This window comes from Budorcas taxicolor, chromosome 10, assembly GCF_023091745.1.
Source record: "Budorcas taxicolor isolate Tak-1 chromosome 10, Takin1.1, whole genome shotgun sequence".
NCBI lineage: Eukaryota > Metazoa > Chordata > Mammalia > Artiodactyla > Bovidae > Budorcas > Budorcas taxicolor.
Genome location: NC_068919.1, coordinates 49,693,969 through 49,720,723, shown reverse-complemented (window position 1 = coordinate 49,720,723; position 26,755 = coordinate 49,693,969). Strand labels below are relative to the sequence as shown.

At 36.6% G+C, this 26,755-nt stretch overlaps 1 protein-coding gene across 1 annotated transcript in view; it reads right to left on the bottom strand.

The window, feature by feature from the left end:
- Positions 1-7,249: 7,249 nt before the first annotated feature.
- SLTM (SAFB like transcription modulator) overlaps positions 7,250-26,755 on the bottom strand; it is a 43,282-nt gene continuing 23,776 nt past the window's right edge. Inside the window, exons 7-21 of the mRNA XM_052646665.1 lie at positions 25,183-25,651; positions 24,516-24,565; positions 22,269-22,387; positions 20,307-20,456; positions 19,801-19,904; positions 19,536-19,702; positions 18,982-19,067; positions 18,605-18,768; positions 15,742-15,922; positions 14,900-15,024; positions 13,870-14,040; positions 12,815-13,120; positions 12,563-12,707; positions 10,381-10,541; positions 7,250-8,313 (exon numbers count right to left, since the gene is read on the bottom strand). Of these exons, the coding sequence (XP_052502625.1) occupies positions 8,205-8,313; positions 10,381-10,541; positions 12,563-12,707; positions 12,815-13,120; positions 13,870-14,040; positions 14,900-15,024; positions 15,742-15,922; positions 18,605-18,768; positions 18,982-19,067; positions 19,536-19,702; positions 19,801-19,904; positions 20,307-20,456; positions 22,269-22,387; positions 24,516-24,565; positions 25,183-25,651 (2,507 nt within the window). The 3' untranslated portion in view covers positions 7,250-8,204. The remainder of the gene's footprint in view (positions 8,314-10,380; positions 10,542-12,562; positions 12,708-12,814; positions 13,121-13,869; positions 14,041-14,899; positions 15,025-15,741; positions 15,923-18,604; positions 18,769-18,981; positions 19,068-19,535; positions 19,703-19,800; positions 19,905-20,306; positions 20,457-22,268; positions 22,388-24,515; positions 24,566-25,182; positions 25,652-26,755) is intronic.

The following is a 26,755-nucleotide window of genomic DNA, read 5'->3' as shown; positions in this document are numbered from 1 at the left end:
TTTACATGAATTAGTGCTTTTGATCTCAATTAGAACCCAATGAAGTAAGCACTACATTACCCCCATTTTATAGATGATGCAACTGAGTCAAAGAGAGGTTAAGTAACTAGTCTAAACACATACCAGTAGTGTTCAGGAAGTTCAAAGCATGAATCCTCATAAAGAAAAAAAAGTGTCTTCTTCAGCGATCAATGCAAAGAAATAGAGGAAAACAACAGAATGGGAAAGACTAGAGATCTCTTCAAGAAAATCAGAGATAACAAGGGAACATTTCATGCAAAGATGGGCTCCATAAAGGACAGAAATCATATGGACCTAACAGAAGCAGAAGATATTAAGAAGAGGTGGCAAGAATACACAGAAGAACTGTACAGAAAAGATCTTCACGACCCAGATAATCAGGATGATGTGATCACTAATCTAAAGCCAGACATCTTGGAAAGTGAAGTCAAGTGGGCCTTAGAAAGCATCACTACGAACAAAGCTCGTGGAGGTGATGCAATTCCAGTTGTGCTGTTTCAAATCCTGAAAGATGATGCTGTGAAAGTGCTGCACTCAATATGCCAGCAAGTTTGGAAAACTCAGCAGTGGCCACAGGACTGGAAAAGGTCAGTTTTCATTCCAATCCCAAAGAAAGGCAATGCCAAAGAATGCTCAAACTACCGCACAATTGCACTCATCTCACATGCTAGTAAAGTAATGCTCAAAATTTCCAAGCCAGGCTTCAGCAATACATGAACCGTGAACTCCCTGATGTTCAAGCTGATTTTAGAAAAGGCAGAGGAACCAGAGATCAAATTGCCAACATCTGCTGGATCATCGAAAAAGCAAGAGAGTTCCAGAAAAACATCTATTTTTGCTTCATTGACTATGCCAAAGCCTTGGACTGTGTGGATCACAATAAACTGCGGAAAATTCTGAAAGAGATGGGACTACCAGACCACCTAACCTGCCACTTGAGATATCTGTATGCAGGCCAGGAAGCAAGAGTTAGAACTCGACATGGAACAACAGACTGGTTACAAATAGGAAAAGGAGTACATCAAGGCTGTATATTGTCACCCTGCTTATTTAACTTATATGCAGAGTACATCATGAGAAACGCTGGGCTGGAAGAAACACAAGCTGGAATCAAGATTGCCAGGAGAAATATCAAGAACCTCAGATATGCAGATGATACCACCCTTATGGCAGAAAGTGAAGAGGAACTAAAAAGCCTCTTGATGAAAGTGAAAGAGGAGAGTGAAAAAGTTGGCTTAATGCTCAACATTCAGAAAATGAAGATCATGCCATCTGGTCCCGTCACTTCTTGGGAAATAGATGGGGAAACAACAGAAACAGTGTCAGACTTAATCTTTGGGGGGTCCAAAATCACTGCAGATGGTGATTGCAGCCATGAAATTAAAAGACGCTTACTCCTTGGAAGGAAAGTTATGACCAACCTAGATAGCATATTCAAAAGCAAAGACATTACCTTGCCAACAAATGTCCACCTAGTCAAGGCTATGGTTTTTCCAGTAGTCCTGTATGGATGTGAGAGTTGGACTGTGAACTGTGGTGGTGGAGAAGACTCTTTGAGAGTCCCTTGTACTGCAAGGAGATTCAACCAGTCCATCCTAAAGGAGATCAGCCCTGGGATTTCTTTGGAAGGACTGATGCTAAAGCTGAAACTCCAATACTTTGGCCACTTCATGCAAAGAACTGACTCATTGGAAAAGACTCTGATGCTGGGAGGGATTGGGGGCAGGAGTTGAAGGGGATGACAGAGGATGAGATGCCTGGATGGCATCACTGACTCGATGGACCTGAGTTTGAGTGACTCCGGGAATTGGTGATGGACAGGGAGGCCTGGTGTCCTGCAATTCATGGGGTCGCAAAGAGACGGACATGACTGAGTGACTGAACTGAATTACTTAGTACAATGCTTAGTACATGGTAAGTGCTCAATAAATACAAACTTCTGTGATGACAATCAAGGTTTGTAACATGCCCTATGTTACCCTTTAGTCTCCTGTGATTAGGTAGAATGAGTAGAGTTGCCTATATTTGAATTTTTTTTAAGTTAAGAGAGGAATCATAAAGGTCATAAATCTGTAGATAAAGAAAGTGGGGTCCATAAAAGTTAAATTATATGCTTCAGCTAGTAGGATCAGAACCAGACTCCAAGACTTCTAACTCTGGATCTAGTCTCTTAACCTTGGTATCAATCTATAATCCTTTTAAAAGGTGACTCTCCCAGTTAATATACTAAATATAAAGTACTGCTTATCTAAATAATACGCAGAATTAGTATTTCACAGCTTAACCAAGACAGTTTTAAAGCCCTAGACACAAGTTCCCAATGCTGAAGTTAACCTCCCCTATCCCAAGTGGTTCAACGATATGAAATTATTATTCATCAGTTAACTGGAAAATTACATTATTCAGAGCATCTCATCCCACTGGCAAGATGGTGTTTCTAAAACTAAAATGACATGTTGGAGCAGTGATGAGGAAAACTCTACTAATAAAATTGGCAGCTGCTCTTCAAAGAACATTTGGTTCTTCCTAGTCTGAGCTGTATCTCCATAATGATTCTCAACCCAGGCTGCACACGTGGATCCTTTGGGGAAGCTTTGGCAGACAAATATGCTGAAGTGCTGCCCTGAATGTCTTGGAGTAGGGTCCAAGCTTGAGAAGTATTTAGTGCCTTATCTCACCAAATTAGACCTAAGATTTCATCAGCAAGAGCTATACTATTTCAATTCTCTACGTAACCAGCAACATTTACAGATGAAATTTTTTTTTTATCATCAGAGAGCACAAGTTTGCTGCAAGAGAATGAGTGAGAATTAGTTCAGTATTCCATGCATGTTTTCACCGTTTAAATCCTTACAACAGCCCTGCAAGGTAAGCCAAGTTCATCATAGCATCTTGGACTTACAGATAAGCTGCCCATAATTGTACCCACCTAGTAAATGGCAAACTGCCACTTGAATTCCTAATTCCTGCATATCCCTAAGTCTTTAGACTGGACAGTCCTGTAGGCTGTCCAGAAATGAGGGCCTTTCCTATGGTACAGTCTGGCCCAAGTGTGATTTGTTAAGAGTGGTTCTGTGGTAGTGAAATGTACACAAGGTGAAGCAGACCCAGTCAGGGTGCTTTTCCTGAAGCCAGAAAGCCAAGAACAAGAGGAACCAAGGATTGCAGATCATTTGGGAAATAGAGTAAAAGTAATTTTAAAAGCTCATAGGTATATGATAATTTTAAAAAAACTGGGATACTTCAGGGTTTTTATCTTACAGGATGTTTTAGAATTTTTAGTCTATCATATACTTAAGAAATGTACTATATATCTTATTTCTCATGGTATCTGATCTGTCTCCTGTCCACTCCATCTCCCAAATGCCTGCCTGGTAGACCATAATGAGTAAAGTAATGAAGTTAATATATGTTGACAGAAATTTGAGACAGAAAACAGTCTTTATCCAAATGACTGGTTGTTCGAGCTTTTGATGTAAGCATTTTCTTAATAAATCAATAAAAATTTAACCACTGAGCAGATTTCATATTCTTGCTTCCTAACCCAGATGTCAAATCCAAGTGGGAAGTAAATATATGATTTGGTGAGCTTGGAACTGGAGCAAAGATGATTTGATGGTCAATATTCATGCCTAAGAGGCTTCTCAGGTGGCTCAGTAGTAAAGAGTCTGCCTGCAATGCAGGTGCAGGAGATGCCACGGGCTCAGTAACCTGGTTCAGGAAGATTGCCTGGAGGAGGGCATGGCAACCCACTCCAATATTCTTGCCTCAAAGAATCCCAAGGACAGAGGAGCCTGGCCGGGCACAGTTCACAGGGTCGCACAGAGTCGGGCACAACTGAAGCAACTGACCACACACATCCTGCCTAAGGCAGGCATCTACTCTTTGTTTGGCTTAAGTCTGGTGGTCCGGGCAACCTGTCTCTAAACAGTCCCATTTCTTGCTGCTGCGAAGGGAGCAGATGCTCGCCCTCCTCAAGTGCTTACCTCAGTTTTCACCAGATACTCTTAAAGTTACAAGTATTCAATCTTAGAAAATGTGTTCAGTCAGTCGGTTCAGACGCTCAGTCATGTCTGATTCTGTGACCATGTGGACTGCAGTACGCCAGGCTTCCCCATCGATCACCAACTCCCAAAGCTTTCGCAAACTCAGGTCTATCAAGTCGGTGATGCCATCCAACCATCTCATCCTCTGTCATCCCCTCCTCCTCCTGCCTTCAATCCTTCCCACCATCAGGGTCTTTTCAAATGAGTCAGTTCTTCGCATCAGGTGGCCAAAGTATTGGAGTTTCAGCTTCAGCATCAGTCCTTCCAATGAATATTCAGGACTGATTTCCTTTAGGATGGACTGTTTTGATCACCTTGCCATCCAAGGGACTCTCAAGAGTCTTCTCCAACACCACAGTTCAAAAGCATCAATTCTTCGCACTCAGCTTTCTTTATGGTCCAATTCTCACATCCATACACTGGAAAAACCATAGCTTTGACTAGATGGACCTTTGTTGGCAAAGTAATGTCTCTGCTTTTTAATATGCTGTCTGGGTTGGTCACAGCTTTTCTTCCAAGCAGCAAGTGTCTTTTAATTTCTTCTAATTAAAAAACCGTGTTGGTTACACCAATTCATTTGTACCAAGCCCAGACCCCCACCCCAACCGCTATTCCTACCAAACTGCAGCCCCTAAGTACCTTCTAGAAAAATTCTGAATTCTCCATATAGGTATTTGCTTGACAATTATTTATTGAGTAGCTACTAAGTGTGAGGTGCTCAGGATATGGAAGTGAAAACTAAACAAAAAAAACTGCAGACAAAACTGCTGCCCTCCTGGAGTGTACACCTAAGCTGGAAGAAATATATGATAAATGTCAGATGGGAAGGGGGAGGGAGAATATTGAGAATGGATAAAAGTATTATAAAAGTTATAAATACTAGGGAAGGCATCACTGAGAAAGTGACATTTTCACAAAGTGGATGTGGCAGGGGAGTGTATTCCAGATCAAGGCAAAAGGCCAGAGATGGGAGACTATATTCAAGAAACAGGAAGAGGCTGATGTGGCGGAAACAAAGTTTGCAAGGAGAAGCAGGAAACAAGGTGATCAGAAGTAGCGCAATTCCAAAGGCTGGGTTTATTCCAAGGGAGATACGGCAATATTTGAAGGTTTAGAACAGAAAAAAGAAAAACATCTGCCATTTGGTGGGGGAGACAAAAGTAATTGGTACAGCATACATACGTGAAAACTAACTGTTTGGAAGCTTACCCTTAAGCCTGGTTAGAAGCACCAAGTGTAACAAAGAGAGAGAAAGGAAAGACAGAACCTTATTTTGCAGGAAGCACTTAAGGACTTCAGAAAACCGTTTTTTTCAGGTAAAGATAAGCTGATGCAGTTTGACTGATCTGTTTACATGATGCAATTTGACTGATGCAGTTTACATGATGTAGAAAAGAAAATTTTATGTATGAGCCTTATTGATTTTGAAGAGAGTGGCTAAACATCTGTGAGGATTAGCTAGTTTGTTGGGGGGTGGTGGTGACTGAAATGTTAAATTAGAGACACTGAGGAAAGCTAATTAAGCAGTTAGAGGTGTTGGAAAAGATTCATCTTTAGGTAACAAGCTGGATTAGATGAGGTTTGAAAGAATGCAAAAGTAATTTGACATTTTTGTAGTTTAAGGAATCAGTAAGTGTTTAATTGTTGGAACCGGCTTAAATACGGAGGAATTCAATACAGGGGATTCAATACAGGCAGAAGGGTTTCTAAATGTTTCTATGCAATTCTGAAGTTTTTACATCTCTTTTACAATTATTTTGGGCAATTATTTGAAACTATAATCATTTGAAGTTTCTGACTTCAGTGTCTTGTCCAAGCTTATTAAGACTGGCTCTTTCAAAAAAAAAAAAAAAAAGACTGGCTCTTTCTTCTTTTTTAAAAACCGCATCTTTCCTGAACCACTGTAAGCTATCTGTTACTCCTCAATCACTGAAACCTTCTAACATAATGCTGAAACAGTTTTGGATTGTTTGATAAGTATATGGAGAGTAACAAAATTTTCTCTTTTCTCTTGGTTTTGAGGAACTCATCCTCCTTTATAAACTCTTTAAAATTGGATTTCACTACTGATCCTTAGCCAGCCAGATATCTAGTAACTGATGCCCCTGAACCCTGAGGGTTACTTCCAAACCCAATGCCAAAACTTCAGAAGGCAGTTCTGTTAGGTTTTTTCAACTTAAAAATGCTATACTATGGCAACTTTGAGGAAAAAAATAACTACCTACCAGTCTGGACAGTTGTGCCATTCAGTGTTAGGTGTAGAAAAGATTATAACAAATCAAAGATCCTATATTTTAAGAGATTACTTCTCAGATCCATATCTGAAAATGGACACAACAATAATTGTTACTTACAGCTAGTAGGATTCTTTTTGAGTATTAGGCAAGCAATGCATTTAAAATGCTTAGTACATTGCCCAGCAAATAAAGTGCTTAGCAATGTTAGCAACTGGGTAATCCATTATGGTAAGCATAGCTCCACTCTACCAGTAGGGAAAAAGATCAAAAGTGACCTAAAGACCCAAAGTTTACAAAGAGGCAAAGCAGAAAAGTAAGTTAGTTCACTGCAATACATAACTGAGACTTCTATTGTACCATTCTACAATGTGCAAAGGGGATCAGGAAATGAAGAAGTAGACTTCTACACACAGACAGACCCCTGCTCCAAAACTACAGGGTTAGGAAGGGAAGAAAAGGGTATGAAATCCAGAACAATAGAAAAAGTGCCAGTTCCCCAAAGAGTCAAAGACAAAGGTACCCTGGCTCTGCCTTCAATAAAGAACTTCTATAAAGACTCCTTCTCAAATCAAAAGGTGGCCTCTGGGCAATCCCTTGGCACCCATCTTTTACTTTGTACACGCTGCTGAGTTTTCCAAGAATCTAGACCATCTGAACTACTGATTCACATGAAGGAATATGGGAGGCTTTAAGAGGTGGTATTCAGAATTTTCCTTGAAGGACTTCCCTGGAAAAGATGCTTAAAAAAAAAAAAAGGTCATAAGGTTAGTGCTTAAGTTTCCAACACTTCAGTAAAAATGAAGAGTCAGTCAAACTTATATCTTAGGAAGAAGACCAAAACACTGTCGTTAAAGCTCTAAACTTAGTCAATTACTTGGAGTAAGGAAAAGGGCTGGAGGACCAACACCTAAAACGCTGGAAACAAAGACACATACACTTCCAGGTGTGGATTTTTATTTTCACAAAGAGACAACAATGCCTTCCCACATACAAGTATTTACAAAACCCAACTGATTCACCAATCTAGAACCTGGGTTTTTGTTTTTTTGTTTTTCCACTTCTCAACATAGTTGGGAATATGGAAACATTAATACCAACACAATTCCCAGAGATGGAATTTATCCATCAAACAGTGCAGATTACCTAAAAGTGCACTTACCTGCACAACTCAGTCTAAGAACCTCAGTGATACAAACCTCATGGCCAAGGTTTCATTAATCTATTTGGTTTCATACCATGCAAACCTGAACAAGTGTGCTGCTACACTAAACTGAAAATCGGTTTTCATTTTACAATTAAAAAGGTTCTCAACACTTTAGCAACTATACAGAATATGAAGGTTTATTTCAAAAAAGAGTACATTTCTTAAAACCAGGATACACAGATGCACTTAATGTAACAGTACCTTCTGCAAAAATAGGTTACATAATACTCAGAAATGCAAGGAACAATCTTATTTTCTAAAAATTAAACAGCAGACTTCTTAAGCTTAAACAGCCTTCAAAATGGAGGCTGAAAATTCTTGTTGATACGAAGTAACTCTAGAGCCTGACACCACAGAGCTAATGCTGCAAATTAAACCACTACCACACACCTGCAAACTACTCTTTATATTCACACAGCGTTAAACAAAATGGTTTTGATTCCTATCCTTTCCAATGTGTCTTGGTGCTGCAAGAAAAAAAGTTGAATGATACACAAAACTATTAAAAGTTACAACGGAACTATTTAAACATCTTCTCCAAAATTGAGAAAAGCAATCATGTTAAATTTTAAAAAAAGAGAAAAAGGAAAAGTCTGACAACTCTCAAGCAAGTCAGAGGTCCTCTTCATAAGTAGTCAAGTAAAGTTTACAGGAGATTTCAATAAATTATCTTGAAACCACGGCAGCAAGTAATTTTCAGAATCGTCGTGGAGGTCCACCCTTAAATGGCTTAAATCCAGAGCCACTTCCTCTTGGCATGGAATTGCCACTGATTTGTACAATTCTATTAATTGGGGATGCATTACTGAAAAAAGGTTTAAAAGAAAAAAATGTCAGAGAAGAAAATAACTACAGCTAATACCTAAAAAGTGATTATCATTTAACAGACACTGTTCATTGTACTTTACTCATAGTAAATAATTTACTTTTTTCTACAGTTCTGTGAGGTATGTACCATTACTAACCCCGCTTTCCTGATGAAGAGTGATACAGCATTTAAGTTACCTGCCTAAGATCACAATGATTATCTGATAATAAACAGTGGTGTAAGGATTTCAGCTCTGACAGTCTTGTGTTAAACCCCTGCCTCTTAGTAAGCCATGTCATGGTCTGCATATGAATGGACTTCTCAAAGTGTGATCCCCAGAGTTGCATCAGCATCAACTAGGAACTTGAACCTCTGAACTACAGGACATCATTTAAGAAATACTTTTGGAATTTCTTTTATATGAATAATGCAAAGTAGGTATGAATAAATAATATAGGAATAAAAACCCACCCCAAAAAAACAAATTTGGAAGATAAAAATCCATGGTGAAATGGTTTAAGGATAAAACCTGATTAAAGAAAGGCTTGGATGCCAGGCTAAGTAATCTAAAGAAGCTGTTTGTAGTTCTGCAGCAAGTAAATGGTGTACAAAAACAGTCTCAACAGTTAAATTTAGAAATAATGTGAAAAAATGGAGGAGAGAAAAATATTGGGAAGATCGACAGGAGCTGAAATGAAAAAGAAGACAAAGCTACCACAAATTTTTTTTTTAACTGAACCATACTTAGAAGTTTATGCTAGACAAGAAGAAAAATAAAGATGAGGCCCATATTTTTTCCAGTCCGGTACTGGCAAATTAAAAGAAGTTGGAGACAGAACATAAAGATCTGAAACAGGAGGGAAATGAGTTTCCTTGTGACCTTGAATTTATTGACTCATCCAAGCATCTACATGGTGATCACAATATAAAACAATAAAGAATACTGTCTAAAATCCAATCATGTGAAGGAGCCAATAAAATAAATAAAAATAAAATTATGGTACATTAGAAAACAGAGGAATGTTTCAAAAAAGGAAAATCAAAAGGGTTTAATCACCAAAGAGCCCAAGAACTAAAAATAAAATAAAGGAATCTGTATTTATCAAGAAAAAAGGTATGGGTGACCTTTAAAAACTAAGGATAGGGGAAGGAGAGGGTGGGAAAAATCTGACATATATACACTACCATGTGTAAGAGAGACAGCTAGTGGGAACCTGCTCTATGGCACAGGGAGCTCAGCTAGGTGCTCTGTAAAGACCTAGATGGATGGGACAGAGGTAGGGGGTGGGAGGGAAGTTCAAGAGGGAGAGGATATATGAATACATATACCTGATTCATTTCCTTGTACAGCAGAAACTAACACAATATTGTAAAACAATTATCCTCCACTTTAAAAAAAAAAGAATGAGTGATGAGGCTGGGCAGGCACAAGTATAACACTCACTTAAACCTGATGGTGGAAGCAACCAATAGAATAGTAGTAATGTTACTAGGTCAGTGAGCTAAGCCAATGTCTCTTCTAAGATAGATGAATGGGAAAGAATGAATTGTATAGAAGAGATAGGCCAAATACTTGTCAGCTGAAGGGTCACAATGGATATTGGTATGAAGAGAAAATAAAGCTCATCTCTTAGCATCTGAACAGGGTTTGGGGTAAATGTCCAAAAATTCTGATGCAGCTATTTGAGAAAGGAGGAAGCAGAACATACTTTCAGTTTCTTCTTCCTTTCTAAAAATTTTTGTAATGACAGTGAACAAGAAGATTGTTCCAATATGAAATTAATATTCCTGTCTGCTGGATTCTGGCATGTATACATACCTATATCAAGATCTATGCCAAAATACCAATTAATTAACTTATAATGAGGAATATTAACATCAGAGCTTGAGCACAAACCCTGTATATAATCTCCTGGAGACTTTGAGTTAATATGAAGAAATATTCTGGGCAGACCTACGGTTGTTACTCATTATAATTCAATCTCTCAGAAACCATAATGACTTTTAAAGAAAAAAGGTTTGGTTGTATGCTGGCAGAAAAACTTGAACTGATTACTTACTTACCTCGTATGTTGTGTTATCATGCCTGCTCCTGTCCGGCCATCGCCCATTCGCCTTGTATCATGGTAGCCAGGCCCTTGGGAAGGTGGACCATGCCATTCTTTCCTTGGTCCACTTGTGTCCCGTCCATGGCGTTCAACCACATGTCGTTCTTCAGGATAGTGCTAAAGAATAACATATTAAAAGAAAACCTCAGCTTCAGGCCAATTTACTTATGCTGGTATACTTCTCATGTCAGAAAGAAATTAAGATGTCTGAGAAGATGAAAGAACGAATAATATGAAAAAAGGTTCCCATCTACTTTGAACTGGGAAGCTACTCAGGCTACAAGGGTAGAAAAGTAGAAAATGATTCAGCATTGTTATTTCTATACCTTCTAACACCCATGTACTTTTTGACCCTTGAGTATTTCTGGATCTATATATAATGCCTAGATCTCTACATGTGTTAAGAAGGCATACTGAGAGATCAGAACCTTAAGACAATCAGGGTAGGGTATACGATCCACATGCAAGTACCACATAGAAATAGGAGCTGTCATCTTATTTTACATAGTAGTAGTTACTGTTATGGCTCTTACAAGGCCTTACATCCATGACTATTAAAAAAAATACTGAACATAAAGAAACAAAGAAAACTAAGGATCTGAGGGAGGAAAAAAAAACAGAGTCAAAAGTTATGAAAGCCTACAGAAATCTGAAGGTGCTCTATAGATACATACTGCTGTCAGAACAGCTTACAGACCCAACACCATGAAAACGAAATTTCCAAGGGAGGAATAAGATATTTTCCCTAAAGATACCTTTTGCAAAAAGGGTAACTGAATGCACAGGGGCTAGTCTATGAGACTGCATTAAACTTTAAATAAGGCAGAATATCTGGATTATATTAACCAAAATTTTAAAAGGCTCTATTCAGGGTATATAGCTCAATGAATTGATCTACTGAATATTTCTACTTACTAGAAACACTGAAACTTATAAATCCCAGCAGGCCCAAATGTGTTTCAAAAATGTTTTATATGAAATGGAAAACACAAAGTGGTATTAACTAGAATGCCTAGAGATTAAAAAGTTTTCTGGTAAAAAGTTGTTACAAAACCACAGAGCACCAGAGGATAATAGAGGTTGAAGGATGGATACACACACATATATACACTTCCAAATTCTTTTCTGTAATTTAAGAATATTCTATCTTCACTACTGTCAACCTGTATCATGCCAGTTATTTCATCAACAAATCAGGTAAAAGGTTTTTGCTCATTTGAATTGCAAACAGATGTCCTCTGTTCATTAACTTACAAAATACTCAAGTCAATGAAGTGTTGCAGGAGTAAAAAGCAATTAAAAAACACAAAATATTCCATTTACCTACCTCTAAAAATAAAAGAACAAAAAAGAGACAAGTGTTTTATTTCAGTTCTACACTTTATTTAATTAAGTAGGAGGAAAGAGAGAGTATTACTTAAAGAAAAAAAAAAAGGAAAACGATGACAGAAACACACGTACAGGTCAAAGATTTTCCATCCAGTTTGAAAATCTCAATTTCTTAAAAAAGAAATAAAGCCAAAGTCATCATTAAGAAGGTTCATCTACCAAATACAACAATTCTCAAATTTCAGCAGGAATTTTAATAAAAACTTTAGAGATTAAATCAAATTATTATGTTGTACACTTTAAACTTACATGGTTTTGTTTGTCAATTATATTTTAAAAAACTAGAATAAAAAAAAAAACTTCAGGGCTAGTATCCTGCTTCTCTGGACTACTATGTTCAACTACTGTCTTGAAAATACAAAAGGGACTTCCCTGGTAGTCCAGTGATTGAGAATCTGCCATCCAATGCAGAGTACTCAAGTTCTGTCCCTGGTGAGGGAACTAAGATCCCCCTTGCCACAGGGAAACTAAGCCCATGCACAGCAACTTCTCAGCCCGCCTACTCTGGAGCCTGCACACAACTAGAGAGGCCCACGCGCTGCAGGCTGCAACTAAGACCTGATGCAGGGAAACAAGTAAATATTTTTTTAAAAAATACAAGGCGCATTAAGACCTTTCGTGAGAAACGAGTCTGCCAATCATGCCAATCTAACGAGGTCATGCCCAAATGATACTATAAATACAATGTCTCAATGAGTCCTCTAAATTTATTTCTGGAGAGTTGACAATAAACTCTCATAAGCACTTACCTGTGCTCCACTTCCTCGGTCAGTGATTACTCCTCTGTCTCCCTCCCTGTTTCCATAGCCAGAAGCATTACTGCGAGTTCCAGGAGGAGCCCCTCTTACACTGTGCCCTGATACTTCTCTCCCAGATCGTTCTGGCCTTTCAACTCTGTTAAACAAAATTCAAGAACATATACAATCAAACTCTGACCTTTTTTGAAAAACCCAAGTGCTTTGTTACCACCATTAGCTAGGCATTAGAAACAATACAAATACCTTGTTTCCCGTTTGTCAGTGGACATGCCTCCTTCAGCCTTCCAGGAGGTTGGTCTAGATGGATTGGGCCCTCCTTCTCGAGGATGTCTAGGGTGGGTGGTATCAGGTCTGTCATGAATGATCACTGTTCTCCTCTCATCTCGTTCCCCTCGTCTGTCTGTTTCTCGAAGTTCGTTTCTTGGTGGTGGAGGCTCGTTTCTTCTGGAATCACTGAAATTTTTGGGATACCTTTCAAAACCTAGATCTTCTCTTCGTGCAGAAGGACGTGGTTTTTTCCCTTCACTTTGACCAACAAAACGTTCTCTCCTGTTATCCAAAACAAAGAAAACAGGTTTTGAGAAGTACTTGGTCTGATTCTTCTTAACTTTATTTGCATAACCTACAGTAAGAACACCTTCTTTAAAAAATAACTTCAGGCAAAGAACAAAATAGCCATAATTACTGATTGTAATGGGGCTTCCCAGGTAGCTCAGTGGTAAAGAATCTCCCTATCAATGCAAGAGAAACGGGTTTGATCCCTGGGTTGGAAAGATTCCCTGGAGGAGAAAATGGCAACCCACTCCACTATTCTTGCCTGGAAAGCCCCATGGACAGAGGAACCTGGCGGGCTACAGTCCACAGGGCTGCAAAGAGTCAGACATGCCTGAGCACAATGATGACTGAGCATAATAACCTATGTTCTTTTAAATTGAACTAAATGTCTGGCATGAAGGGTGGTTTTTTGGCATACAAGGGAAATTACATCAAACACTCAAGTCACTACCAACCTGAAGAATATTTTACTATCCTTCACAAGTGAGACACATCCTAAGGTAACAATACTTTCACTTAGTTTTAAAGGTTAAGAAGATAAAGCCTACCTACTTAAGCATGTTATAGTGGCCTATAAAACTAATTTTGAATACAGAATCACAGTCTCATTAACAAATAGAAAAACCAAACATGATTTGTTCTGAATACTCAGTTATGACCTGTACTTAAGATTTTAAGAAAACCAAACTATCACTAACAAGGCTCATACACCAAATACAGTAATTTTCAACATATTCATTTACCTATCAAAAGATGAAGACTGAATTGATGAACTCTCAGGAAACCTGCCCCTCTCTCGGTGGTCAAAGTCATTAAATCTATTCTGTTGCCGAGAGTAGTCAGATCCATGGCCGAATCGTGCATCTGTATCTAGAGACAACTTTTTATTCTCGCTCCAGTAAGGATCATCCCGCCTTGAAGAGAAATATTTGCTCATTTATATAAATTAGTTTTACAGCAACAAAATAACACCTATTGGAGTCATACATACCACATGCTAGGAACTGTGGATACAGAGGGCTAATAAACTCAAGACAAAACATTCTTTTGTAAGAACAAGCTAGCAAAAAATTATCAAATTATATAAAGTTATATAGTATTAGAGGAATTTCACAGAAAATAATTGAAAAACTGTTTTCAAATTACTAAATGAAAAAGGCAAATAAGACAAATAATTGATACCATTCTAAAATAAAATTCTAACCAGGAGAATACAACACTTGTGGTTATACTTAACTGTGGAAAGGATAGAGAGGTTAGTCCCAAGCACAATTCATTTACTCCGCTCCACTTATTTCTCAACACAATCAACTAAATCTCACAGAATTTATATTAAGAAAATTAAATTACTATATTATATTTTGAAGTCTATTAAGAACTATGAATGCAAACAAATTACAGAATCTATATTTTAGTGTTCCCAAGTTTGTGACTTCGATTTCTGTACTGTCTGTACTACCCTGTAAGAATTTTCAAAATGGGTCCGAGTTTGAGAGCCATTATTAAAGTCTACCATGTATTCAGTACTTCAAGTCACAGTGGAAAACATTTGGCAAAGAAAGGAAAAAGGAGGGGGGCCAGTGGGTGGAACTGGGAAGAATTTTGTTCTACTTGAAAATCCACTGATGTCCAATTCACTACTGCAATCATTCCTATCCCTCTTGATCATGACCTTGTATTCCAGCGACAGGTGCCTGTACTTTCTAATTCTATAGTCTTAGCATGAAAGGAATAAGACAGCAAGTTTAACTGTTAAAGAAAGCAAGCAACTACCTATGATCTACATCACGTGGGCGTTTCAAAGAATTCCTTTTTTCTTGTTCATAACGAAGCTGCTGCTGTTGCCTTCTCAGTTCCTCTCGTTCTCGAGCAATACGTTCAGCTTCCTTACGACGTTCCTTCAGACAACATAGAAGGAAGAACCAACCAATGCACAATGAAAACATAAGGTAAGTATATGTGCAACCTTGCTTTAATCCTATCATTAAGAAAACATTATAAGCAAGCACCAGGCAAAAGACAAACCTGGGACAAAAAAAATTTGACTTCAGTAATTGCAATCTAAGCTATGACTACTGTTCTGAAGTAAAAATAACAGAGACTGGGTGGTGAAAGCTGGCAAGTAATATGGAAGGTCAGATTTAGTTTAATAATTTGAAACAAAAGCACCTAAAAGTAATTAGAGATGAAGTTATTAATAAGACCAAGTGTCCTAAAACCCTGGATGCAATTCTGCAGAGAGGCATTGTTTCCTTCCAGCCTTGGGGAATCATTCCCACTATAATCAGTAAGGAAATAGTTATTATTTTCTAAGAATGGGATAGTGACAGAGCCTGGATTACAACTACTCTGGACTCATAGTCCTATGCTCAGACTATTAGGCTGCCATGATATCGCAGAGTTCAAGTTATTACCAATTGGCTAGAACAAAGTCATGACTAAATGTAGTTTTAATTAGCACCTAATTCACTGTTATCTCAGGGACACTTAATAGATGCTCATTAGCTGAACTTATTCTATAAAAGCTTTACAGCATGTAAAGCAAATTTTAGGGCAAAAACCACAGAGTTTGAAAAAGGTCAGTTATTTAAGATGAAAAGATTTTCTGACTGCACCTGTTCAATACGAATGCGTTCCCTTTCCAAGCGTTCGCGTTCCATTCTCTCTCTCTCTAGTTTTTGCCTTTCAATTTCTAGGCGCTCTCTCTCCCTCTGTAAGCGTTCCCGTTCTTCCCGTTCACGAATTATTCTAATGCGTTCTCGCTCTCGACGCTCTCTTTCTGCAATCTCTCTTCGTCTAACAAAAATCAGTATTTAGAAATACTTAAATTATGCTAGCACTGTGTGAAAGAGAATAGCTTTTGAATTTCTATTTTTCCCTGAGGTTGGCAATTTTATACTTCGACTCATTCTAAATAGTTTTAATGTAACTGGAAAGAGAACTCAAAATAAAACTTTAAACAGATTTCAATACTGTCACTTATTTAAGACTGTCAACTGAACAATTTTACAGAGTAGTTGCCTCTTAGATGATTCCTGTTTAAATAAAAATCCCACTATAACAGCCCATTAATTAGTCAACATCTTTAAAAGGATAGTCTACATATATGAATTTACTGAACTACAAACTTCTGTTTTTGATAGAAAAATTTCAGGTATCTAGGATATATTCTATCTCCTTAAATGAAGTAAGCCTTAGTTTTGTTGAACTGGGATCATAGCCACCAACATGAATTACAGCAAATACTATACTAAATGGCTGCCCTCATGGCCTCTTTTGGAGTGTTCACAACCCATAATAGATGGCTCTAAATAACACGTTTCTTTGAGTTCAAATATGTGCTCAACTAAATTATTATATCAAGACTTTTAAAAGTGGGTTATTTTTCTGTTTGTTTTTAATCATTTCCTCACTTTAAGGCACCCAGTGTGTTCTGTCAATCAGCATGTCTTCTCCTAGTAACCCAGTGGTTCTCAATGGTTCAGTACAGCCCCCGTGGAAAGGCATTTCTAATTATAACAATGACCAAGGGGGCTGTTACCAGCAATTAGTTAAAGGGACCAAGGATTCTACATATCTTTTGATGCATGACATAGTCAAGATAGTCCTGCATCACAAAGAACCATCCAACACTCCAAATACCTTTCAAATGCCATAATGTAATTCATGTCATCAAAACAAAATCACTTCTAGAAAAAAAAAAAATCTGGCCCTAGCATTTTAACTCATTTTTAATAAATGCTAGTTTCATTTCCTTTGGCCTTTTATGTACACTAAAGTTCCCAGGAATGCAGCTCCATATAAAAAGAGGAAAAATTACACCTTCTTGAGAACTTTACCAAGAGTTGTTCACCATTTCAGAAGTCATTCCATAACATCAACACTACTCCTGGTATTTGACTCACCAATATGACAAACCGGTATCAATCTGTGTTTGTAGCTGTCACATTCTCACTGAGTCTTAAGAGAGGTGCAAACATCTGACTACTTCATTAGATCTTGTAGAGCGTCATGCCTAAACATTCATATCTGGAATATATGCTTCATTATAAATTACTTTATGTTTTCTTCATATTAGAGTCAAGGCTTTATATTGTTCTTTTTTGTATATTTGTATAATAAGTATGTTACATATCAATTTCATTTCAGATCAGTAAAGAAGGTGCTACAATTTTTTTTGTTTTATTACTATGAAACCGGTGCTGGTCTGATAGGTTTGAGAAGTGCTGCCTAATAACTCCCACTTTCACTGTTCTCTCAGCTGTGGTCATCTGAACAGGAAGCCAAGCATACTGAGACTTCATCAAAACAAAAAAAGTTCTGAGTATGCAAGAATTGGAGAAGACAATGGCAACCCACTCCAGTACTCTTGCCTGGGAAATCCCATGAATGGAGGAGCCTGGTAGGCTACAGTCCATGGGGTCACGAAGAGTGGGACATGACTGAGTGACTTCAATTTCGTTTTTCACTTTCATGCACTGGAGAAGGAAATGGCAACCCACTCCAGTATTCTTGCCTAGAGAATCCCAGGGAAGGGAGCCTGGTGGGCTGCCGTCTATGCGGTCGCACACAGTCGGACACAACTGACGTAACTTAGCAGCAGCAGCAGCAGCATGCAAGAATTATTTCCTTTTAGTAAACTGTGTGGCAATCATAGTATTATCTAAGTTGCTAAAAGTATCTCTGGTAGTTCCTAGCACCCTTCTGAATGAATAGATGAAACTCCATAAGTGACCATTCAATAATACAGGTTAATATTTGGAAATTTATATTTTGAAACACTTTCACAAGAAAATTTTAAGTGGCATCCAAAAATCGACAGCAAACTGGCAACTCATGATGAACTTGAGATACGGCCACTAAAAGTAGAAATGTTTTGTTCTCATTTTGTTTTAAAGAGGATGCCTGCTCTAAGACAAGAGTTTGAACACAATAAGGTTCACAGGTTAAATCTTCCTTTACTTGGGCTCCAATTCAAAGTACAATAAATTTTCCCTAAAATGTCAATGTATTATTTGGCCACTACCGCTTACATTAAGACTATCTTATATCAAAATCAAAATTTGCCTTCAAAGTCATGTTTTTTTATGGCGGCAGCTTTGAAGTAGAGGAAAGAGCATTGGACTTGGAGTCAGAAGACTTGGGTCTGAGTCCCGACTCTGCCACTCATTAGCCATGTGGCATTGGAAGAGCCATTTAGCCTCTCTGGGCCTCCATTTTTTTCATTTATATAATGGACATAACTAACCTTATAGAACTGTTGGGATAGAGATAATAGATGCCAAGGTATTTTTTAAATTGTAAAATATTATGCAAACTAAAGAAATCATTAGGTTTTACTTCTTAGAAGTGACAAATATCTTTCTATAGAAATACAATTTCCAGAACTCTGGTTTGTAACTAATGTTAAAGATACATCTATAGTTAAAAACATACCTATATAGTTAAAAACAGGTATAAAACAGACTCTTTCCCTACCTTCGAAGTTCCATTGCTCGCCGCAATCTTTCAAAACGAACTAAATGTTCTCTCAACCTTTGTTCCTTCATCTTTTCAAAAGGCAAGATGTCTTTCCTCCTGTAGTCTTTGTCCCTTTTTTTATCTAAGCTAGCCCTCTCCTTTTCCATGCTTCTTCCATGAATCTACAGGGAGATAAAAAATTGTTAACAGGACTAGAAGTTAAAATAATTCTCTTTTCAAGTTAAGCTGGTAATTTAAAAAGCTTAAATGAATAATGACATTCCCCTTTTCTTAGGTTTTCTATCATGGACACATGCAAAATGGTTAGAGATAACTGAATTATCTTCTTTTGGAAACAGGCAAAATAGTATACAACATCCCTATCAGGGACTTACTTTTTCATATCTTCCTCTTCTTGATGGCCTACAATGATCGCCTTTAGTTTGGTCTAGTATCACCATATGTCCTGGACTCTTTGAACCTAAGAGAAAAAAAATTAGATAAGCAAATGTCTAAAACTATTCCCATCAAAAAGAAAATATAATGTAAGTATGCTGAATTCTTACGACAACCAAATATTTACAAACCAATACATGGTATAAAAAACTTATTCTATGAGAAATATAAAGAGTTATTAAAACTTGATCCCCTAATGTAAATGCTTTCAAAGATACCAAAAGATCAATTCTTCTATCCTCCTATTATTCAATAATTCTTCTGTTATTCAATGACCATTTTCAGTCAGCCCAGATTTAACAGTAAATGGGCTTAGGTGGAAGAAGACAGCTGATTCCCCAGTCCTATCAGATCTCATTTTTGACCACAGTGACATCTAACAACAAAGTTTAAATATTTATCTAGATTGTATTCTCAAGTTTCCCCTTAAACTGTAAAAATTAAGCTGTAGGATGCATTAGAAATGGACTGAGAAGAAAGACACATAGCATACTTATTCGTTTCTTTTCTTCACTTTTTTTAATCGATTCTGAAGTCTGGCCACTTGATCCATTATCATTCTTCTCATCTTTACCTTCTATTTTCTTAGTATCCTTGCCTTCTTTTTTTTCAGTTTTCTCAGACAACCTTTTCTCTTCTTTTTTGACCGAGGCTTGTGTCCTGACCATACCACCCCACACAAGAAAACAACAAAATGAGAACTACTTCATCAATGTACCAAAAAAGTCTATAGGCTAATTGACAAAATAAATCCTTACTTGCTACTTCTATCACTCATATTTTTTTTGTCTCCAGAACTTCTTGAACTACTCTTTTCATCAATTTCTTTCTTTAGTTCTTTCTTAGAAGGATCACCTTTAACCTGAAAAGTTTAACAGGAAGAAAAAAATATTAATTTTATTTTTTTTTCTGGAGTGCATGGGCTCTCTAGTTGAGATTCGTAGGCTCAGTAGTTGCAGCTTAGCTGCCCTGAGGCATGTGGAATCCTAGTTCCCAACCAGGGGTCGAACCCACATCCCATGCACTGGAAGGCGGAGTCTCAACCAAAGGACCACCAGGGAAGTCCCAAATATGTAAGTTTTAAAGTTACATTTTTATGTTTGTAACAAGTATGTGGATGGTAAAAAAAAAAAAAAAAAAAAGGAAAACAGAAGTAAAATAATTAAAATGAATATATAAAAATAAAAGTCATTCCCAATTCTACTCCTTACTAGTGTAATATTGTTAAATTGAGAATTACTATCCTTCAGTTAAGCAAGCTTACTTTTTCAACAGAAATTAGCTGTCCATGCAGCTCAGTGCGATGAAGATGTGCAATACATCTGGACACCTCTGTGCTTGAAGACATAGTTACAATGCCATAGCACTTGGCCCCAGGACTTCGAGCATTTGTGACTACCTTTGCACTCAGAACCTATAAAAATGAGATTATCCTTTAGTTTTACAGTTTCACGTACATTTCTAAGATAAAACTTCAGAATGCAGACTATTCAAATTAAAGGATATGTTCAGGATGTATAAATTCAGGATAAAGGATAAATTGAGGACAATATATATTATTGTTTCATATTCTGGCACTCACCCACTACCTTGCCTATAATATTCAGGGGAACAATTTAAAATGTTAAAAATCAATATAACCTACTTTTTTACTTTTCTTTTTTTTTAAATACATTGCCAAAACACAGTCAGTCACATCAAGGAAGTAATGGCACAATTAACAAAAGCAAAGAAACAATATTTTCAATTAGATTTGGACCAAATTGATAGGGCCTTCCTATCAAAGGCCCATCCCTAGTCTCTTAAAGATATTAAAACGAAAAGGGTCTGGGTAAGTGTTAACACTCTTCTATAATGAGTCTCTCAAAAATAGTCTAATAGTCTCCCACACATGAAAAAGCAGCCTTAAAAATATACTCCACAAAACACACTCTAAAAAGACATATTTTCCATTTACGTACTTTTAAAATGTATACTAATATAAAAGTGACAAATACTTCAGCTCAATAAAATGAATAGCTAAGAGAGACAAGGCAGGGATGGTTGAGTGAGAAGAAAAGTGGGAAAGAACAATCTAGTGCTGAACAAATAGGAACACAGACACAATGTCAGGAAGAGGAACAGAGGGAATCTGGTGTGAGTAGCTGGAAACTTATCAGCTTGTATCTCAACTCTGGGAAAGCATGACTTGCCCCAACAGCAATTTCATGTTATAAGTACAAGGTTTCCTTATATAGTTTTAGCCCTAATTAAATTGCTGGAAATAGAATCAAAAATATACCACAAACTGATCATGGGACCACAATTCTCAGTGTTTTGTATCTGACATCTACACAGAATCCTTACTGTGTAGGCAATTCTCTACTTAGAAGGAAAAAAAACAATTTCTAAAATCAATAGGATAGATTTTTATAACATTCATTAATGGCTATTTACTGATATTGGTGGTCATTAATTAAATAAACATTTGAAAGCCTATCATGTGCATACAAAGTATAGTAGTTAAGACCCCTGTTATCAAAGAGTTGACAGCAGAGGAGGTTACGTATATGATGCATACTGAAAACTACAATGTAAAGAGAAAATAGTGAGTGCCCTAAGGGATGCAGATCAACTACAATTTAATTCAACAGCTATTAATTGAATATTCAATTAATTTAATTATCAACTAGTTTTCTTTTTCATTAGGTCTCCCCTTATATGCCAGAAAAACTTCTGATCAACCAATCATAGTAAAGCCTCCTTTTTTGCTCTCTAAACCCTGCACTCTTCCTTCACAGTACATATCAAAACTTCTGATTAAGTCCATTTTACCAGTTTTACATTCTTCTGCACCACTGTACTAGAGCTTGTATAATAAAAGGGACCACATTAGTTTTGGGGTTCCACCCCATATTCTATATCCCAGTGCTTCTATTTTCCAGATGACCAGATCAGCCTCAGCAATTTTAGGTCCAAGATAAATCATGATGAATGTGCTGAAACAAACTCAGTCCTTCCTTGGCTTAAATGGGCTCAAAAAAATGAACTTTTAATACAAAGATTCCCAGGGCTCAGAGTGAGATTATATGATATAGTAAAACTCATGATTATCACAGAACTAAATAATTATGCCTATAACAGTCCTGAGAGAGACAAGAAATTAGATTTTATATGTATTGTTTTGAATACCACCTCTGTTTAAAATGGACATAGAAATATGGATAAAAAGATAAAAAGAATGTACCTTTCCATATTTGCCAAAGAGGTTCTTCAAATCAGCAGCTTTGGTATTAGAGGAAAGTCCACTAACCCAGATATTTTTAGTTGAGCTTCCACTGCTACCACTAGCACTAATTGTACTTCCTAGAATAGATTTAATATCAGAAGTTTAAGTTTCTCAATTGGAAATTTTTTAAACAAAATTATTAGGGCTATAAACTTCCAAAATTATAAAACCCTCTAATTTTGACAGCATGACTTCACTACATCAAAATCCTACACATCTACTATAACTAAAATTGAACACAATAACATAACACAAACATGTCTGAATTTGTACATTTTCTACTGCAAGAGTTTTAAGACAAAGTGGGTAAAAAAATCAATTATATGTCTTGGACTTTTGTTGTTTAAATTCATTCATTTATATTCAACCACCACACTATATTCAAGAAACCAGGAAGCAGCGGTATAGGAATGTACAGACTGCTTAATTACCTACACCTGTCGTGGGCTTTAGCTCCTGAGACATTGAGAGCACAAACAGAAAAGTCAAACAAAGGGATAAACTGTTTTCAAAAATTTAAATGTTTAGTAACAAAGACTAGCCACAGTTCATCTTCATTTTGTATTAGAGAAAGGGTAAGAGAAAGTGGAAATTACATGCAACTAGAAAACTCTGGATTTTAAAAAAAAAAGTCTTCTAAAGCAAATCAGTTACAAAGATCAGAGACCCCAAAATTCTTTAGAAAAGGTAAATGGTTATATGAACTATTTCTGCACTATTTCCATACACAAATTATTGTTTCATACAGATAAATGCCATTTCTTAAAACACATTCCTGGTCAGTCACCCTTCAGTATTTTACTTCCAATGTGCTATTATAAAAAAGGAATTTTCATTTCATTATTTGGAAAACAATTCTTACCCACTTTAAGAGAAACAGTATCTAAGCAATAAAAGTAACAATTTTTATAACTTCACGGTATCAAATATAGAAAGAGTAAAACGTTTAATGCTTTAAAAACTACAAGCCACAAGTTTTAAAGAACTTCTATCAGTGTACTTATGAGAAGACAACACACACCTAACTCAAATATTTTAACTATTAATGACTACTGCATTTCTGTTCTTAACAAACATAATTATCAAAGGAAATGTTTTATCTTATGAAATGTTAACCAGAAGTTTGTGTATCTTTTATATTTTACCAGGAACACCTGGGCCCACATACTCCTCTTAACTTGAGAAAAAAAAATTTAATGATAGGAAGTTAATATTTAATAAAGACTACACTAAGCTTCTAAATTTAAAGGATAATATTTAATAAATTTATTATATCTTATCCATTAACCAAAACTGTAAGGGATGTAGGTAATGCAATTAATTGTCAATCACTAAGTCAATCACTAAAATTTCTAATTATTAAACTATGCCAACAAAATATACTAAAAAAAGATAAGGGACACATAACATTCCTTTTTTTAGGCACTCAAGAGGCATTTTCTATTCTGTAGTACCCAAATGGCATTATTCTTCCCTTAGAATGCTTTTTTAAAATGCTAGAAATATTTTTCACGTATACAGCATATATAAGATGAAACTAAAGCACGTGACCAGGAGATAAGCAGAGACTTCCCAGTAACAAAAGACTAATCAAATAATGCACCTTTGAACTTACAAAATTTAAAAATAAAACTACTTTTCTACCTAAAACTCTCATCAATGCAAAGTAAGTCAATTAGGAAGTAAATTCTGAAGAATTAAAATCCTATAAACTGGCTATATTAACAGTTGTGTGCCCTGATTTAAAGAATCAAAAAAGTAAAACCAAATGTCAAGGCTAACTTGCTTTCAGCTCCACAAATACTATTTATATCACATCTCCTACTAGCCAGAACAAGAAAAAGATTGTGGTAGTGTGTGGGGGTTACAAGTGATAAAGGTGAAATACTTCAGAAATTTTAAGAAATGAAATGTCTATTATATGAATATTCAATACAGATACTTAAAACACAATATAAAAAATACATAGCAAATATATTTGACTCAAATTCATACCAGTTTATAAATTAAATAATTAAGAAAGTAATGCTTCAATCACACTTCAGAATTTGCTGTAATCTAACTCCACTGTTCACCCAAAAGCCACCAAAAAATTTACTATGTCAGTTTTTAAGGACTAATTGTCAAAAGAAACCTTAGACAATTACTACTTTTTAAAGAAAACATTCAAAGTATCACTGAAATAAGCAGGAAAAAATACATTACCTTTGTCATCTTTGGATGATGTCTTGCTGTCTTTAGATTCCTTTGAAGAGCTACAGAAGCAAATCACCAGAAGAAAATTGAAAACAAAAAAGCAAAAACAAAAAGAACAAAAAGAACAAAAATCGAACAGCTTGATATTGACTATATTTCAAACCAGTGCTAGCCATACAAATTAACAATTCCAAAAGCCTAGATTAGGTTATTTGAACAAATGATTCCCTTAGGATTCTTGCACTGATTTTCCCCAAGATTCCTGAAGATCTAGATTTTCTGACAATTCTATTCAGTGGATATATGGCCATCTTCTCCAGATTTCAGGACTGGGACTTGACTTCATTTGTGTTCTTAGGACTGACAGTTGTTCATTAACCATCATCACAAGGATTTTTAAAAATGAAACACAAAAAAATTGTCAATTTGAAAAAAAAAAAACAAAAAAAACCAAATATATGCTGACAATTCGACAATGCAATCAGTAGGACACACTGCATATTACGAAGATCTTGAAATTTTTTTTTTAAAGTAACTTATGACGGTCAAAAATATTATAGGCAGGATCATAAGTACTAATTACTGTACATGGTCTTGAAGCCACCCCCTTAATGTAGAGTGATCTTATTGAATGCTGGAATTCAGTATCGTAAAGAACTGACATAGAAAAACAAACCTCTTTGCTTGACCAGAGGCCCCAGTAGACGAGGGCCCTTTCTTCAAAGTATCCTTTTCTTTGTCTCCAGATTCTGCTTTCTTAGAACCTTCTCTGGCTTCCTTCTCGACAGGATCACCCTTCACGCAGTCTTCCTTCTTACCATCTTTATGGTTCGCATTCATCTCATAATCCTTGCTTTCCTTCTCCGGGCTCTGTGCAATGACGTCCTGCCCATCTTTTGGCTTACTTGCTTCAGAATCTGTAATTTTCACATTTTTACCTGTTTCTAGGAGGTCATCACCATCAAAATCCAGAGTGATGGCATCTTCAGCCTGGATTGTAACCGAGATGTTGTCATCCTCAGCTTCTTTCACAGTCGCATTAGCTTCCATCTCTTCATGAGCTGTGTGATCAGCCTCAGCTAGGTTCCCTTCTGAAGGAAGAGGTTTAGATACTTCTTGTGTACCATCACCAGAACCTGCTATATCTAAGAGGATTTAACAGGAATAAATATGGCAAAACAAGAAGTTTAAACAATTTTCATATTCATAAGCTAGAATAGGACCTAGAAAATATAAACCCAGTTATTAGCACTGATGGAAGGTTAGGAAGAAAAACACAAGGGTATTAACTAACATAAACAATCCTTTACCCAGGATCACTTATTCTTCATGGAAAAAATGATCTCTAAATACAAATACCAAACAATAAAAGTGAGGAGAGAGTTCCATCCTGAGGATACCAGCTCTTCATTTCTGGTTATAAGTTAATGGCATATGGAAGGTGTTTTTCCTCCATGAGAGAGTGACAAATGAGCAGAGTTGTTATTCAATGTTCAAATTATCTTAGGATTTAACCCTTGTGACCTTCAGAACTCCCATGGTGACGTCTTGAAAGGTCACAGTCTGAGGATACCAATCAGTCTTCAAAGTATTCAGGGCCTCATCTTTTTCACTCTTCTTATTCTTGTGTAGTCCGAAAACTGCTACAAGAGGCTCCAAAGATGGCCTGCTCCATAATGTTTAAGAAAGTGGTCATTTCCAGGCTTCATCCTGTCCAGTCAGTCCTGCAATTACCATTTTCAAAGACGTCTTGCATTCACCCAAAAGCGAAAGGCCTCGAGCATCTGAGATTTTCAGTCGGTAGCTTTGCTTCATTCATTGCTTCTAGGTTTTTTATTCTGCCTGTTCCATGTCCTTTCTAGTCCAAAGTAGGAGGATCCTTGGACGTCCTTCCAAGAGCTCTTCTATAACCTCAGACCAACCACATATATTGCTACTGATGTCCCTGTAATTGTATTGGATAAGATAGGTCTCCAGAACTACTGAAACTATCAGAAGACTGTACAAAATTTCTCCAGGCAGCAAACAAAAAGTCAGTCTCCTGGTCACCCAACAATTTTAGAACTAGTTATAAAATTAATTATCCATTCCATACTAGGATTACCAGTAAGCACGTATGAGTTACTGCAGTGCCAGTCTTAAGGATAATATCAACTTACCGTATGCTAGAAGTTGGTTTTAAAAATAAAACTTAAATTAGGTTAAACAAAAATGGCATTGTCCACCACAGTAACTGATATGTACCATTA